At 50.4% G+C, this 17,012-nt stretch overlaps 2 protein-coding genes across 4 annotated transcripts in view; one reads left to right on the top strand and one right to left on the bottom strand.

Annotated features, from left to right (window-relative positions):
- ANKRD27 (ankyrin repeat domain 27) overlaps positions 1–13,769 on the bottom strand; it is an 80,418-nt gene extending 66,649 nt beyond the window's left edge. For 2 of the 3 annotated variants that reach the window (XM_010367012.2, XM_030941936.1), the window contains exon 1: positions 13,638–13,769. The gene's annotated coding sequence lies outside the window, so the exon portion shown is untranslated. The remainder of the gene's footprint in view (positions 1–13,637) is intronic. The other variant, XM_030941937.1, reaches the window with a different exon arrangement.
- A 623-nt stretch (positions 13,770–14,392) lies between these two features.
- Positions 14,393–16,735, top strand: RGS9BP (regulator of G protein signaling 9 binding protein). The gene has a single exon (XM_010367011.2). The coding sequence runs from the start codon at positions 14,809–14,811 to the stop codon at positions 15,514–15,516; it is 708 nt and encodes a 235-aa protein (XP_010365313.1). The 5' UTR covers positions 14,393–14,808; the 3' UTR covers positions 15,517–16,735.
- Positions 16,736–17,012: the final 277 nt, after the last annotated feature.

Below are 17,012 nucleotides of genomic sequence, written 5' to 3'. Positions count from 1 at the left end.
ATCTCAAAAAAAACAAACAAACAAACAAAAAAAATTTTCCAGGCTTGCTGGCACGTGCCTGTAGTCCCAACTACTCAGGAGGCTGAGAAGGGAGGATCGCTTGAGCCCAGGAGTTTGAGGCTGCAATGAACTATGATTGAAACACTGCACTCCAGCCTAGGCAACAGAGTGAGACCCCATCTCTTTAAAAAACAAAAAAAAGCCCAGGTATGGTGGCTCATGCTCAACACTTTGGGAGGCCTAGGCGGGTGGATCACTTGAGGTCAGGAGTTTGAGACCAGCCTGGACAACATGGTGAAACCCCCTACTAAAATACAAAAATTAGCCAGGCATGATGGCATGCACCTGTAGTCCCAGCTACTCAGGAGGCTGAGACAGGAAAATCGCTTGAACCCAGGAGGCAGAGGTTGCAGTGAGCCAAGATCGCACTACTTCACTCCAGCCTGGGTGACAGAGCGAGACTCTGTCTCAAAACAAAAAAAAACTCTTAGTACATTTAAGAAATAAGAAAAATAAAAGTATATATATACATATACACTTATATAAGGCCTTGCAGATTCTCATTCTCTTGGTACCCCAAGATCCCAATGCTGTGAAGAAGCCCACGTGATGAAAGACCATGGGGGAAGAGGGAGGCCAAGGTGGCCCAGTAAGCACAGCCAACCTGCCAGCAGAATACAGCCCCTTGAGGGAGCCCAGCCGACACCAGCAGAGGAACCATCCCCCCAACTCACACAACGTAGGAAGTAATAAATTATGGCAGTTTGAAGTCACTACATTTTGGGTTGGTTTGTTACATAGCAAAGGCTACCTGAAACCACGTCCTTTCCAATTTCAAAGCCATAAAGGTAGTCCTTATGATTTCTAAAAATATTACAGTTTTCTATTTTTAGGTCTTCAGTCTATCTGGATTTTTGTACCTGCTATAAATCGAGTGTCTAACTGTATTTCTCCATATAGAAAGCCAATGGTCCCATCATCATTTTTTGAATATTCTATCCATTTCGCACTGGTTGATAATGCTACCGTTGTCACATTCCAAGATCCCACGTATGTTTAGCCTGTTTCCAGGCTCTATTCTGTTTCAAGGGTCTCACTGTCACATGTAAGAAATACAATTATGTATATATTACACAGAAATACACAATGTCATTTTAAATTTTCTATTAGCACATTAAAAAAGAAACAGGATACAATTAATTTTAATAACATATTTTATCTTAATATATCCAAAATACGATATTTTCAACATGTGACCATTATTTATTTTGTTTTTTAGAGACGGAGTCTTGCTATTTTGCCCAGACTATAGTGCAGTGGCTATTCACAGGCCGAGATCACAGGCATGATCTCGGCTCACCACAGCCCTAAACTCCCAGCCTCAAGCAATCCTCCCATTTCAGCCTCCCAAGTAGCTGGGACCACAGATATATGTCACTGCACTTGACTTCATCATTATTTAAAAGTTATTGGCTGGGCACAGTAGCTCACGCCTGTAATCCCACTACTCTGGGATTAGGTGAGGCTGAGGTGGGCAGATCACCTGAGGTCAGGAGTTCAAGACCAGCCTGGCCAACATTGTGAAACCGCATCTCTACTAATATACAAAAATTAGCCGGGTATGATGACGGCTGCCTGTAATCCCAGCTACTTGGGAAACTGAGGCAGGAGAATTGCTTGAACCCAGGAGGCAGCGGTTGCAGTGAGCCGAGATTGTGCCATTGCACTCCAGCCTGGGCAACAGAGCAAGACTACATCCCCAAATAATAACAATAATAAAAAGTTATTAATGATGGCCGGGCACAGCGGCTCATGCCTGTAATCCCAGCACTCTGGAAGGTCAAAGCAGGTGGACTGCTTGAGTCCACGACTTCGAGACCAGCCTGGGCAACATGGTGAAACCCCATCTTTACAAAATACAAAAATTAGCCAGGCTACTTGAGAGGCTGAGGCAGGAGAATCGCTTGAGCCCAGGAAGCAGAGACTCCAGCGAGCTGAGATCACACCACTGCACACCAGCCTGGGCGACAGAGTGAGACTCTGTCTCAAAAAAAAAAAAAAAAAAGAAAGAAAGAAAGAAAGAAAGAAAGAAAAAAAAAAACTATTATTAATGATATATTTTACATTCTTTTTATTCCCAAGTCTTTAAAAGCTCGTGTGCATTTTACATTTACAGCACTTCTCAGTTCATACTAGCCACATTTCATGTGCTCAATAGCCACTAGCAGCTATATACTGGACAAGGCAGGTAGAGACCACATACTAAATTCAAATTAGTAGAGACCCATACTAAATTCATGGACTGGAGAGTGAATATCTTAATAATTACAAATTTTTTTTTCTTTTTGATACATAGTCTCTCTCTCTCACCCACACTAAAGTGCAGTGGCGTTGCAGCTCACTGCAACCTTTGCCTCCCGGATTCAAGCAATTCTCCTGCCTCAGTGGTGGGATTATAGGCACCCACCACTACATCTGGCTAATTTTTTGTTGTTGCTGTTATTGTTTTGAGAGGGAGTCTTACTCTGTCGCCCAGGCTGGAGTGCAGTGGCATGACCTCAGCTCACTACAAGCTCCGCCTCCCGGGTTCATGCCATTCTCCTGCCTCAGCCTCCCAAGTAGCTGGGACGACAGACTCCCGCCAACATGCCTGGCTAATTTTTTGTCTTTTTAGTAGAGACGGAGTTTCACCATGTTAGCCAGAATGGTCTCAATCTCCTGACCTCGTGATCCGCCTGCCTCAGCCTCCCAAAGTGCTTGGATCACAGGCGTGCCACCACGCCCAACCTAATTTTTGTATTTTTAGTAGAGACGCAGTTTCACCACGTTGGCCAGGCTGTTCTTGAACTCCTGGCTTCAAGTGATCTTCCTACCTCAGCCTCCCAAAGTGTTGGGATTACAGGCGTGAGCCACTGTGCCCAGCCTGCCTTTTTTTTTTTTTTTTTTTTTTTTTGAGACAGAGTCTTGCTCTGTTGCCCAGGTTGGAGTGCAGTGGCACGATCTTGGCTCACTGCAACCTCTGCTTCCCAGGTTCAAGCAATTCTCATGCCTTGGCCTCCCAATTAGCTCAGACTACAGATGCATGCCACAACACTAGCTAACTTTTTCTGTGTGTTTTTTTGGTAGAGACGGGGTTTCACCATGTTGGCCAGGCTGGTCTTGAACTCCTGGCTTCAAGTGATCTTCCTACCTTGGCCTCCCAAAGTGTTAGGATTACAGGCGTGAGCCACCACACTCAGCCCTATAATTATGAATTTTATCATCCACGTATATGGCATATCTTTCTATGAATTTCTTCAATGTCCTCCAACTTTTCCATAAGGATCATGTATGACTTTTATTAGACTATTTATACATTCTGTATAGACTTTGCTGCTGTTGTGAAAGGGGTTGCTAAAATTAGATTGCTTATTATAGGTAAGGTTCTAAAAGCAAAAGCCAAATGGACTTACATCAGAGTCACGCTATACAGATAAAATAAGAATCACTATGGAACACACCTACCACTACCATCAGAACTAGGACTTCTGAAGCCAGAGTAGACCCTTCCATGATTCATGACTGAAAGGTCTGTGAAGCGCCAAAAGAAGATTACAGGTCAGTGCTCAACTCACTTTAGGAAATTGTGGGGAAAAGAAAGAGAGATCAGCCTGTTACTGTGTCTATACAGAAAGAAGTAGACATAAGAGACTCTATTTTGTTCTGTATTTGAGATGCTGTTAATCTGTGACCCTACCCCCAACCTTGTCCTTGCAAGAGACATGTGCTGTTGGTGACTCAAGGCTTAATGGATTTTGGGCTGTGCAGGATGTACTTTGTTAAACAAGTGCCTGAAGGCAGCTTGCTGGTTAAAAGTCATCACCGTTCTGTTAATCTCAAGTATTCAGGGACACGCACACTGCCAAAGGTCGCAGGGACCTCTGCCTAGGAAAGCTAGGTATTGTCAAAGGTTTCTCCCCATGTGATAGTCTGAAATAGGGCCTCGTGGGAAGAGAAGGACCTGATCGTCCCGCAGCCCGACACCCGTGAAGGGTCTGTGCTGAGGAGGACTAGAACAAGAGGAAAGAAGGCCTTTTGGCAGATGTTGACAGTTGGGATAGAGAAAAGCATCTGTCTCCTGCCCGTCCCTGGGCAATGGAACATCTCAGTGTGAGACCCGATTGTATGCTCTGTTTACTGAGATAGGAGAAAACTGCCTTCCGGCAAAAGGTGGGACTTGCTGAAACAATGCTGCTAAAAGGTTTATGGAGATGTTTGCATATGCATATCAAGGCACAGCATTTTCTTTTGAACTTATTCATGTCACAGAGATCTTTATCCATATGTCTTACTGCTAATTTTCTCCCTACAATGATCCTATTGTCCTGCCACTCCCTTATCTTTAATATGGTAAAGATAATTATCAATAAATACTAAGGGAACTCAGAGACCGGTGCCGGCGTGGGTCCTCTGTATGCTGAGCGCCGGTCCCCTGGGCCCACTTTTTCTTTCTCTATACTTTGTCTCTGTGTCTCATTGCTTTTCTCAAGTCTCTCGTTTCACCTAATGAGAAACGCCCACAGGTGTGGAGGGGCAGGCCACCCCTTCAGGAAATAAGCTGTTTGAAGGATGTTGCTGTCTGCAGACTGCTCCATGCAGCTAACTAATGTGAACCAGTGCTTTGCGTGTTTCATGAAACATTCTACAGCTGTTCCTCATCGTCCCTGGTCTGCTCCTCTGAACCAATGAGCTCTCAGAGAGGATGCCTACAAAATGGGCACAGAAAAGGAGATCAGATTTCTTTTTTTTTTTTTTTTTTGAGACAGAGTCTCAGTTGCCCAGGCTGGAGTGCAGTGGCATAATCTCGGCTCACTGCCACCTCCGCCCCTGGGATCAAGCAATTCTCCTGCCTCAGCCTCCCTCAGTAGCTGGGATTACAGTTGTGTGCTACCACTCCTGGCTAATTTTTGTATTTTTAGTGGAGATGGGGTTTCACCATGATGGCCAGGCTGGTCTCAAACTCCTGACCTCAAGTGATCCACCTGCCTTGGCCTCCCAAAGTGCTGGGATTACAGGCATGGGCCACCACGCCTGGCCAGGAGATCAGATTTCTAACCACATCATCCCACCTCTCTGAGCCTCCATCTGGGCCTGCGCCATACAGAATGCTAATAACTGTCTGCAGGATTCTTATGAGGATCATTTACAAGCCACCTTCACTATCTGTGACACGCAGTACTGCCTATCAATGTAGCAACAGTTACTGCAAAGCTCACATGGGACTTTTGTGAGAATTAGAAACAAGCACCCGACTTCCCAGGGGATGCAGCCCTGTACAAGGGCGCTAGGCTAGTGAGCAGGTCCTAGACCACACGCTGCACAGCCCCTGCTGCTGGGCAGTGAACAATCTGCCCACAATGTGAGCACAATTTTGCCCAACAATTACATATAATGGCTCTCTTGCTAATGTTTGACATTTTCCTTCATCAACTTACTGTCTTTATAAAAATGTATTTTACTTTTTGTTTTATTTTTGTTTACTTTTGTAGAAATGGAGTCTTGCTGTGTTGCCCAGGGTGGTCTTGAACTCCTGACTCAACAGGCATATGCCACCATCCTTGGCCTAAAATTTATTTTTTAAAAAATCTTATTACTACTTTAAATAGAAAAACGGTATCACTTCCAATGAAGAGAAGATCATCTTAAAGTTAAAAATTATAAAGGTAATTAATGTTATTTAAAACCTGATAATCCCAGTACTTTGGGAGGTCGAGGTGGGTGGATCCAGCCTGGCCAACATGGTGAAACCCGATCTCTATTAAAAATACAAAAAATTAGCCGGGACATGGTGGTGCACGCTTATAATCTCAGCTACTCAGGAGGCTGAAGTAAGAAAATCACTTGAATCCAGGAGGTGGAGGTTGCAGTTAGCTGAGATCATGCCATTGCACTCCAGCCTGGGCAACAAGGGTGAAACTCCGTCTCAAAAGATTAAAAAAAAAAAAACCTCATTAGATGCTAAGCTTGAGCCTGGGGCCTTCTCTCTTCATTAAAATGAGAAAATCAGTAGCTATTAAAAAAGTGTAAAGTAAATTTATCCTTGATACAATTAGATGAATGAAATATGAACCAGGAGCTACTCTCTCACTATGTAACAGGGATCCAGAATGCCTCCTTGGGAAAACACTATGCATACATAACTCCATGATGAATTCTATTCCTTGGGACTAATGGTAAAAATAGCCACCATTTGGGAGAGTCCTTGTACCAGGCACTGTGATAACCTCTATAAATCCTCATCTTTACTCACTTACCTTTATTTATTTATGAGTTGGGAGTCTCACTCTACTGACCAGGCTGGAGTGCAGTGACACAATCATAGCTCACTGCATCCTCAAACTCCTGGCCTCAAGCAATCCTCCCACCTTAGCCTCCTAAAGTGCCACAGTTACAGGCATGAGCCACCTGGCCTAGCCTAAATTTTTTGTTTTGTTTTGTTTTATTTTTGGTAGAAACAGGGTCTCGCTATGTTGCCCAGGCTGGTCTCAAACTTCTGACCTCAAGTGATCCTCCTGCCCTGGCCTCCCAATGTGCTGGGATTACAAGGCATGAGTCACTGTGCCCAGTCCTCATCTTTTTTTTTTTTTTTGAGACAGGGTCTTGTTCTATCACTCACGCTGGAGTACACTGGTACAATCACAGCTCACTACAGCCTTGACCTCCCAGACTGAAGTGATCCTCCTGCCTCAGCCTTCCAAGTAGCTGGGACTACAGGCATGAACTACCAGGCTCAGCTAATTTTTTTTATTCTTGGTAGAGATGGGGTCTCACTATGTTACTTAAGCAATCCTCCTGTCTCGGACTCCAAGGTGCTGAGATTACAAGCATGAGCCACTGTGCCCAGCTATTTTTCTTATTTTCAGTACAGATGGGGTCTCGCTATGTTGCCCAAGTGATCCTCCTGCCTCAGCTCCCCCAAAATGCTGGGATTATGAGTGTGAACCACCGCACCCAGCCCTCATCCTATTTTAATGCTCACAATAACTCTAGGCAAGTAGGTATCACTAGCCCGTGTCACAGATGAAGAAACTGAGATTCAGCTGGCCAACTCAAGACTAAACAAGAGCCTGCCATTCATTCATTCATTCATTCATTCATTCATTCATTCATTTAGTAGAGATGGCATCTCGCTATGTGGCCCAGGCTGGTCTCAAACTCCTGGCCTCAAGTAATCCTCCCGCCTCAGCCTCTCACAGCACTGGGATTACAGGCATAAGCAACCATGCCCAGCCCAAGAGTCATACTTTATTTCCCCAGATAGAAAAGTCCACAAAACAGACAGCTATACAGGCCCCTCACCTAATTCCCCAGGTCCAGCCAGAATTGTCTTGGCTGCAGGTGCACTGGGTTCTGCATGAAAAAGGCCTGTCAGCCCCCAGTCAGTCCTCCTAGGGAGAAGAGACTAGCATAAAAATGGTTGTATATAATCCCTGCCTGGGCCCCAGGGGTGCCTCTGCAACAACTCAGCTATTTGAATTGTTAAATTCACTTATTACTGGAGCCCAGATAATCCTTTTATGAGTTTCCACCACAGTGAGATAATGCAATTTTGCTGGGACAGAGTCACAAGAAAACAAAACTCTTTCTAGTTCCTGACATAGTTGGTTCTACGTGGCACATTGCAAAAGTAAAAGATGGTCTGGATGAAAGCCATGTGAGAAACAGGAGGCGATATGGTCAGACTCAAGCTGGGAAAAGATGCTCTTTCTGCTTCAGAAAAGATGCTGGAGGAACACCAATACTTCTACCCCCAAGATGAGGCAATAAGGACGGGCTTCCATGGACGAACTAAAAACAGAGCTGGGAGGTAAGGACCAGAGAGAGAAGAAAACAGCAGTGGTTGGGCACGGGGGCTCACACCTATAATCCAAACACTTTGGGAGGCCAAGGCAGGTGGATTACCTGAGGTCAGGAGTTCAAGACCACCCTGGCCAACATGGTGAAACCCCCCCATCTCTACTAAAAATATAACAATTAGCTGGGCGTGGTCATGGGCACCCACAGTCCCAGCTACTTGGAGGCCGAGGCAGAAGAATTGCTTAAACCCAAGAAGTGGAGGTTGCAGTAGCCGAGATGGCACCACTGCACTCCAGCCTAGGTGACAAGCCAAGACTCCTTCACAAAAAAAAAAAAGAAAGAAAGAAAGAAAAAAAGAAGGAAGGAAGGAAGGAAAGAAAGAAAAGGGAAGGAAGGAAGGAAGGAAGGGAGGGAGGGAGGGAGGGAGGGAAAATGAAAGAAAACAGCAGGGAAGGGGGATGAGGTAGAGCATGGGAAAGTAATAAGACTCCAAGCAGAGGTCAGAAAGGGGCAGAACAGCAAGGGAAGGGAAGGCCACTGAATGCCACATCAAAACACCATGTCCTTAACAAGCACTGCTGCGTGGACAGACCCTGCTGTTATCTAGCCCCAAGTCACCTGCTTTATCTTGGACTTCAGACCTCTTGGTCACTAAAGACTGAACCCTCTGTCCAGGACTAGGGATTCAAAGAGCTCTGTCCTTTCATCCTTGCTGTCACATGAAAAAAATATGAAAAAAAGGACCTCTGTCCAACACTGTTCTCAACCTTTCTGTCCTAGTGTTAAAAATATGTAACATGCAGGGTGCAGTAGCTCATGCCTATAATCCCAGCACTTTGGGAGGCCGAGGCAGGCGGATCACCTGAGGTCAGGAGTTTGAGACCAGCCTGGCCAACATGGCAAAACCCTGGCTCTACTAAAAATACAAAAATTAGCCGGGCATGGTGGCAAACCCCTGTAATCCCAGCTACTCAGGAAGCTGAAGCATAAGAATCACTTCAACCCAGGAGGTGGCGCTTGCAGAGAGCCGAGATCATGACACTGCACTCCAGCCTGGGCAATAGAGGGAGACTCTGTCTCAATAAAAAATAAAAACTTTGGCCGGGCACGGTGGCTCAAGCCTGTAATCCCAGCACTTTCGGAGGCCGAGACGGGCAGATCACGAGGTCAGGAGATCCAGACCATCCTGGCTAACACGGTGAAACCCCGTCTCTACTAAAAATACAAAAAAACTAGCCGGGCGAGGTGGCGGGTGCCTGTAGTCCCAGCTACTCGGGAGGCTGAGGCAGGAGAATGGCGTAAACCCGGGAGGCGGAGCTTGCAGTGAGCTGAGATCCGGCAACTGCACTCCAACCCGGGTGACAGAGCAAGACTCCATCTCAAAAAAAAAATAAATAAAAAAAAAAATAAAAAATAAAAACTTCAAATTTAAATTTAAAAAAAGGGCCGAGTGCAGTGGCTATCACCTGTAATCCCAGCACCTTGGAAAGCTGTGGTAGGCTGATCACTTGAGACGGAGTTCAAGACCAGTCTGGCCAACATGGTGAAACCCCGTCTCTACTAAAAATACAAAAATTAGCCAGGCATGGGCGCCTATAATCCCAGCTACTAGGGAGGCTGAGGCAGAAGAATCACTTGAGGCTGGGAGGCGGAGGTTGCAGTGAGCCAAGATCATGCCATTGCACTCCAGAGTGAGACTCCATTTCAAAAAAAAAAAAAAAAAAACTGTAATATGCCAGGTGCAGTGGCTCACACCTGTAATCCCAGCACTTTGGGAGTCTGAGGCTGACAGATGATTGAGCCCAGGGGTTCAAAACCAGCCTGCATAACAAAGTGAGACCCTGTCTCTACAGCAAAATCAAAAAATTAGCTGGGTATGGTGGCACACACCCAGCCAGGGGAGGCTGAGGCAGGAGGATCACTTGAGCCCAAGAGGTCAAGGCTGCAATGAGTTATGATTGCACCACCACTGCACTCTAGCCTAGGCGACAGGGCAAGACTCTGTCTCAAAAAAAAAAAAAAAAAAAGGTAATAACCTCATACAATCTGGTGCTTAATGCCAGAGCTGAATTCTTATATAGGGTAAATGCTTAAAAGAACAGTTTTATACCCTGTCAAGTTTATCTGCAACAATTAGTTTGCTGGCTGGGCACAGTGGCTCACACCTGTAATCCCAGCTCTTTGGGAGGCCAAGGCGGGTGGATCACTTGAGGTCAGGAGTTTGAGACCAGCCTGGCTAACATGGTGAAACCCTGTCTCTACTAAAACTACAATCAGTTGGGTGTGGTGGCCCATGCCTATAATCCCAGCTACTTGGGAGGCTGAGGCACGAGAATTTCTTGAACCCAGAAGGCGGAGGTTGCAGCGAGCTGAGATTGGGCCACTGCACTCCAACCTGGGCGGCAGAGTGAGACCCTGTCTCAAAAAAAAAAAAAAAAAAAAAAAAGAATTACTTTGCTATTTAAAATAACATGCAAAGAAAATGGACTTCTTCTTGTAAAACTAGAAAGATAAGTGAATCTTCTTATAAAACTTCTTTAAAAAAAATTCCATCCCTGCTTGGGCTCAAATGATGGGAAAATGTACAGAAAATCCAGTTGAGTTAGCTGGAGATACCAAATACCCCTAAATGTGAGTTTTCTGCAGTTATTCTACAAACAGCAGAGCCATGTGAGGCCTCAAACTAGTATTTCAGGCGGCAGTGTGCACACTCGTGGTTTTGTGGTCTTCAACCGTCCTGCGAGCCCAGATAAGTCTGGGTGGTCAGGAACCGTCTGGTGACAGCGTGCAACCCAGCTCAGCAGAATTCAGCACGGGGAATTCAGCCTCCTTAGAGATGCACTCCCTGCTGAAATCTCCCTGCAATGGCTGTTCCTGCCCTTCCAGGGCTCTAACCAAACACTCTGACCAGGAATGCTTCCCAACAGATGAGCAGTATTCTCCAGTTGGTCCAATTTATGATTCAGAACGAAAAGGCGAAAAACGAAAACTTTCTATTCATCTATTTTTCATACCAATGGAAACAATGTGGTGATGTAATAAACGCTGTTACAGTCACTTGTGTCCTTCTGACCTATAACATTTAGAGATCCTGTCCATATTCTTCTCAAAGCTTCTCATTAAAGCACCCAGCCCTGCGCCTGGCTCCCTGCAGACATGGAGTAACTGCTCACCCACTTGAACAAAATGATAGTGGTGCATTACCGAGCTCCCAGGGAGAGGTCATCCCTCACAAGAGCTGGAACTCCACTGTCCATATCCAGGGTAGGTGAGGGGCTAGCCCCAGGTCATAGCCAAGCAGGCACAAAGGCAAAAAGCCCAAAACAATCAGGATGCTCAGTGCCAGCCCAACACAGTGACAGCTGGAATGTGCAGGGTTAGAGAGAAGCCAGGACCGGAACCAGGGCGGGACCATGCAGGGAGCAGAAGAGTTTGGAGGAGCAGAACAGCCCCTCCGAATGTCACTGCATCACCCTGTTCCTGGACCGCAGGGAGAACCACCATGTACCCTCCACCAGTATCTTGGGCAGACAGGCAGGAGCTCTAGAGCCACTTCTCAGTGTTCCTCAGATGGAGAATCAATCCCAGGACAAATCGAGTCTGGATCCTTCTGGACTGAATCCTTTCTAGGACTGGTACCTATCATGACATGGTCACATTCCTCCGCTCCTCTATGAGAGGATGGAGTCATTGGACAACAGCCTAGTGCTGGCAAATGACAGACCGGAAGATCCCCAGCAGGACAGATGCCACAGAAACCCTAACCGGGACACAGAAACATCACTAACAAAGATGCAGCAGCTGCTTTGGTGAGGGAGACACAGTTTAACAGCCACAAAGAGGCACAATGGAGACCCTAGCCCCAGGCCATCTGCAGACACCTCTGCCTGCCCTCCCAGGGAAGCTGCCGGCCAAGATTATTTCAGGTCACCAGGCAAGTCTGGGTGTAAGTTGGGAATGCAAGTCTATCCAACGTCAGAGCCCCAGGTGCATTCCTGTCCCTATGGCTGGTCAGGAGAAGTCTCCGCTCCTGCTCTCATCCTGCACCCCCTTCTTCCAAGGCCTACGGGCTGTGCCTCCTGGATCTGCCCCCTGGATTTCACTCACACCTGTCCACCAGCAACAAAACAAACTGATCTTTCCAACACCGAGCTCTGCAGGATTCCTCAAAGGCTTCCCCCTACTCCCCACCAGGTGAGCCCTCAACTTCTCTGCTAGGTGCTCAGGACCTGGCATGTCTGGCTTCTGGCCACCTTTGCAGCTTCCTCACCCTCTGCTGTCTCCAAAGCTCGCCCCTGAAGGGAAAGAGGGTTTTCCCTCTTTCCACCCATTTTGTCCTGAAAACTACTATTCCCCTGGGAACAAACCCATGTAGCATGTGGGTGGCTCAGAACCCCCCCTTCCACACAATAGTCAAGGCCAGGAGTACCCAAGCCCTGGCAGCAAACACCCAGCCTACTGCTCACCCAGTTAAAGGATAGCTCCCTGAGTGACAGCAGGCCCCGGGGCTCAGTGCACCGGACCCCCAGTCCACCTCAACACCAGACCTCATGCCAGGCTAATCTCGAAACGATAATAGCTACTGCTCAGCAAAACGTGGTGACTAGTGCCTGTAACCCCAACACCTTGGGAAGCCAAGACAAGACCACGGCTTAAGACCAGGAGTTCAAGACCAGCCTGGGCAACCGAGCTAGATCCTATCTCTACAAAAAAAATAAGCAAAAATTAAAAATTAGTCGTGCATAGTGGCATGTACCTGTACTTCCAGCTTTACAAAGGAGGATGAGGTGAAAGGATTGCTTGAGTCTAGGAGTTTGAAGCTGAAATGAACTATGATGGCATCACTGCACTCCAGACTGGTCAACAGAGCCAGACCCTGTCTCAAAAAGAAAGAAAAAGAAAAGAAAGAAAAGAAAAAAAAAATCCACTGCTCTACTCTTCAGCCAGTGGGAAGAGTGCATTATTAAATTAAAACAGTGGCCTCTCTCCATGGAACCCATCAACTTGTAAAATCCGAGCTCTCTGCAGCCTCACAGTCCCTCCAGCACTGCCAGCAGCCCTCGTTCCCTGCATGCTCTAAATCCTCAGCGAAGACTTGTCCCTTGCTCCCTCGCCCAGCACGGACCGCGAGTGCCCACGTCCCCTGCACCTCGAGGGGCAGCCAAGGGGGCACCGAGTGGCTCGTGCACTCCTGGGCAGTCCATTTTCAACCAAAAGACGGAACAGACTCAGAATCCAGAACATCTCTTGGGGCGTAAGAGTTTTCCTTTAACAATCTTTACCTGTGGGGACGCAGAGACCCCGCCCCGCGAGAGGCCGGCAGCCAGGGATTCCCCGCTCCGCGCCCTCTTCACCCCCACCCCCGGAAATCACAACCGCCGGGCGCGCGGCTCGAACCCCCACCCGCTGCCTCCCCTCCAGCAGCCCCTAGGCCGCGGGGAAACTGCGCGGCGACTGCCCGCGCCCCGCCAGGTCCGAACCCCCAGACTCGGGACCCCGGCCCCACCCGCCGGTGTCTACGCAGCGGGGCTCGGAGGATGCATTCTCCACATCGACCGCTCCCTCTCCTCCAGACCCAAGGGGCGGAGTGGGCAGGGCGCGCCGGCTGCGGACCGGGCACCCACCTGGGGACGAGGGGTCTAGGGCGGCGCTGGGCCACCTGGCGGACCCGGGAGCGGACTGCGGAGAGCAGGGAGCCCCTCCCCCCTCACTCTCCGGGCCCCGCCCGGCCGCCGCGCTCCGCGGCGCAGCCGTCCCGCGGGAGGGGAGGCGCGGGAGGAGGCCAGCGCGAGGACACTTACTTAAAAGGCTACATCCCTTCATTCCCACCCATCCTGGGCGGCGGCGGCACCTCCCTCGTCCGCTGCTGGGACCTCGATGCCCACCACCCTAGCGCGGCGATCGGGCCCTATAGCCCACCCCTTACTCCGCCGAGGGGCGGAGCCGCGCCACAGCTGACCCAGTGAGAAACCGTCGTTTCCCAGAGTGACGTGTGCACAGAGCAATCATTGAGTCCAGCCCAGCCGGGGGCGGAGCTCAGGCGGCTCCCTACGCTTCCTACTCCAGCTGGCCCCGCCCCGCGCCAGCAACTGCGCGTGCCCAGAACGTGAGGGGCAGGGCTGGGAGCCGGGGCTGACACTAGAGGTGGGGTACGCGCTCGGAAGCACTGACCCGCAGAGCGCGATGCGCCCGGGACACCGGACCCCGGCAGCGCCCAGCCCCTCGGATTGCCAGTCACTGCTCGCTTTGGGGCACGGAGGTGCCCAGTCTTGCGAGGCACCCCACGTCCTGTCGCCGAAAGGGTCCGGGAGTCAGTATAGTTGGGTTCTAGTCCCCTCACTGGTAAAAACTCCGCGGGAGCCTGGCCTGCTTTTTACCTGGGCCTCAGTTTCCCCATCCGTAAAATAGGACGTGTTTTAACTCTCGAGCGCTAACATTCCAGAACTCGGATGGGGTGAAAGGGAGGGAGGAATGGGCGACCCACACGTGACCTCCCCGCGCGGAGCCCCGCCTACCGCTGATCCAGGGGGTGGCAGCTTCGGCCGGGACAGGCGGGGTGGGCGGGTCCTAGGAAACCCTACCCGGCCGCCCCTTGGCAGCGACTAAGGCGGAGCGCAGGCTCTGCGTCCTGCTCGCCCCGGGGTTGGCACCCAGGGAGGATGGGGACCGCACCCTCAGCTTCCCAGGGAGCCACCGTGGAGGCCAGGGCGGCGCAGAGACACGGCGTGTGACTCTGAGTGCGCCTGGGAGGATGGACGAGGGAGCGGGGGACCGCTAACGGGGCTCCCTCTCCGCGCCCAGTCCGCAGAGAAGCACGTCGAGGGTCCCGGGCGGGCTCTGTGGACGTTGGCGGCAGCGCCGAGCGAGTCACGGACCATGAGGAGCGTTCGTGCGGCCCGGACCGAGGCCGGAACGGGGGCTAGCCGCGTCCTGCCGCCCTGAGGCGGCAGGGCCCATCCGGAGCGCACCGCAATGGCGAGGGAGGAGTGCAAGGCGTTGCTAGATGGGTTCAACAAGACGACTGCGTGCTACCACCACCTGGTGCTGACCGTCGGCGGCTCGGCAGACTCGCAGAACCTGCGGCAGGAGCTGCAAAAGACGCGCCAAAAGGCGCAGGAGCTGGCGGTGTCCACCTGCGCCCGGCTGACTGCCGTGCTGCGCGACCGGGGCCTGGCCGCCGACGAGCGCGTGGAGTTCGAGCGTCTGTGGGTGGCCTTCTCGGGCTGCCTGGACCTGCTGGAAGCGGATATGCGACGCGCGCTGGAGCTGGGTGCCGCCTTCCCGCTGCACGCGCCTCGGCGGCCGCTGGTGCGCACAGGTGTAGCCGGCGCCTCCTCTGGTGTGGCGGCGCGCGCGCTGAGCACCCGCAGCCTGCGGCTCGAGGCGGAGGGCGACTTCGACGTCGCGGACCTGCGGGAGCTGGAGCGCGAGGTTCTTCAGGTGGGCGAGATGATCGACAACATGGAGATGAAGGTCAACGTGCCCCGCTGGACCGTGCAAGCCCGGCAGGCGGCGGGCGCCGAGCTCCTGTCCACAGTCAACGCCGGCCCCTCCTCGGTCGTGTCCGTGGAGGAGCGCGGAGGGGGTTGCGACCCCAGGAAGGCCCTGGCCGCCATCCTTTTCGGCGCAGTGCTGCTGGCGGCTGTGGCCCTAGCCGTGTGCGTGGCAAAGCTGAGCTGATGGACATTGGATGGCCGCCTGCTGCCGCTGCTCCCTCCCTGGAGAAAAGACTAGGGATGGGTGTGGGGTCTGGCCTGTGCAAGGGGAGTGATCCTAAAACCCCGTGTGTGCATGGGTACACGCGCGTTTCCAGTGCACATCTGCCTGGGCAGGACACGGTTTCCCCTTGCTGGCCCGGGAGGAGTTAACTTTGCGCCGGCCGTCAGGGCATTACCGCTAACGTCTACAGGAGCTTTATTCCCTATTAGTAGAAAACCGTCACAGTGACCCCAGATCCCTCTGAGTTAATGAGTTAACACGTGTGCTGTTGGGGCGTCTTTACAGGGAGTCCATGTTTGGTGCCCACCCCTGCCAGTGTCATCCCCTCTCCTCGCGGGGCAGTTTGAAAACGTGGGTGGGGTGGGGTGAAGTTTGGAGAGGGGCGCTTTTTGGTTCTATGTGGTTGGTCTGTTTCCTGGACAAGAAAAATTGCAATCAAATGTCAGCAGTTTTTATTACCTTAATCTTTCAGGACCTAAATTTAGGAGAGTGTCCTGAGAGCAGTTCATACAAAGGGCTTTCTCTAAGACGCGCTACAGCGCTTCCTAACAGAGTTTATCCATTTGTCCCCAAAAGCAGCTAGAAGAGATTTGAGGTCATGACCTCCCACTGCTGCTCAGGGGCTGACCCTATTTAGGAAACCAAAAAGGGTGGGTTGAACCCACTCTCACGGACTTAGATCCAGTGCGCACACTTGCCTGCGGAAAGGGGCTCTTCCCAGCCATCCAGAGATGGGTGTAAGAGGAAGAGCGGAGGCTTGGGGTGGGGCCACCTGGTGTTTAAACAGGCACTTTCTCCTCTGGGGCTTATTTTTGTTCCAGAGCTAGACCAGAGTGTTTGATCCTCCTTTGCAGGAGGGCTGGGAATCCTCTTTAGAGCACTTAATCCTATTTATCCCTTGGAATGTGCGTGCTGGCCAGTAGGAGGGCTGGCTTTGGCAGCTCCCTGACCCCCGCGCTGCCCGCCCCTCCGGGGTAATGTGGCATTACTGGCCCACAGAGGTTTTGAGCCAATCAGCTCTGAGACTGGGTTAGAATGTAACAGCTTTAACTGGGAATTTAAGAAGCTTTTAAAGAAGCTTTTAAAAAGTAATAATCCTCTGAAAGAAAAATGACGTAACCACAGCGTGTACTATAAAAGCTGTTTTTTTTAATAAAGAACGCTGGGCAATGAACTCATACCTGCCAATGAGTCAAACATAGCATCTTTACGCAGATACTTAGATTACTTTTAAATATACATTGCATCTACTTCTGAAGTTGATAGTCTTCCCCCCCCCCTTTTTCTTTTTTGAGACAGGGTCTCCCACTGTCACCCAGGCTGGACTGCAACGGTGTGATTGTGGCTCACTGCAGCCTCCAAATCTTGGGCTCAAGCTATCCTCCTACCTCAGCCTCCTGAGTAGCTAGAACTACAGGTGTGTGCCACCGCACCTGGCTAATGTTTTTTAAGGCAGT

The sequence above is a fragment of the Rhinopithecus roxellana genome, chromosome 12 (assembly GCF_007565055.1).
Source record: "Rhinopithecus roxellana isolate Shanxi Qingling chromosome 12, ASM756505v1, whole genome shotgun sequence".
Lineage (NCBI taxonomy): Eukaryota > Metazoa > Chordata > Mammalia > Primates > Cercopithecidae > Rhinopithecus > Rhinopithecus roxellana.
This window is presented reverse-complemented; position numbering and strand designations above follow the sequence as displayed.

Bases quoted from the DNA above. Each gene is read 5' to 3' on its own strand.
- RGS9BP (XM_010367011.2), top strand. From the start codon at position 14,809: ATGGCGAGGGAGGAGTGCAAGGCGTTGCTAGATGGGTTCAACAAGACG.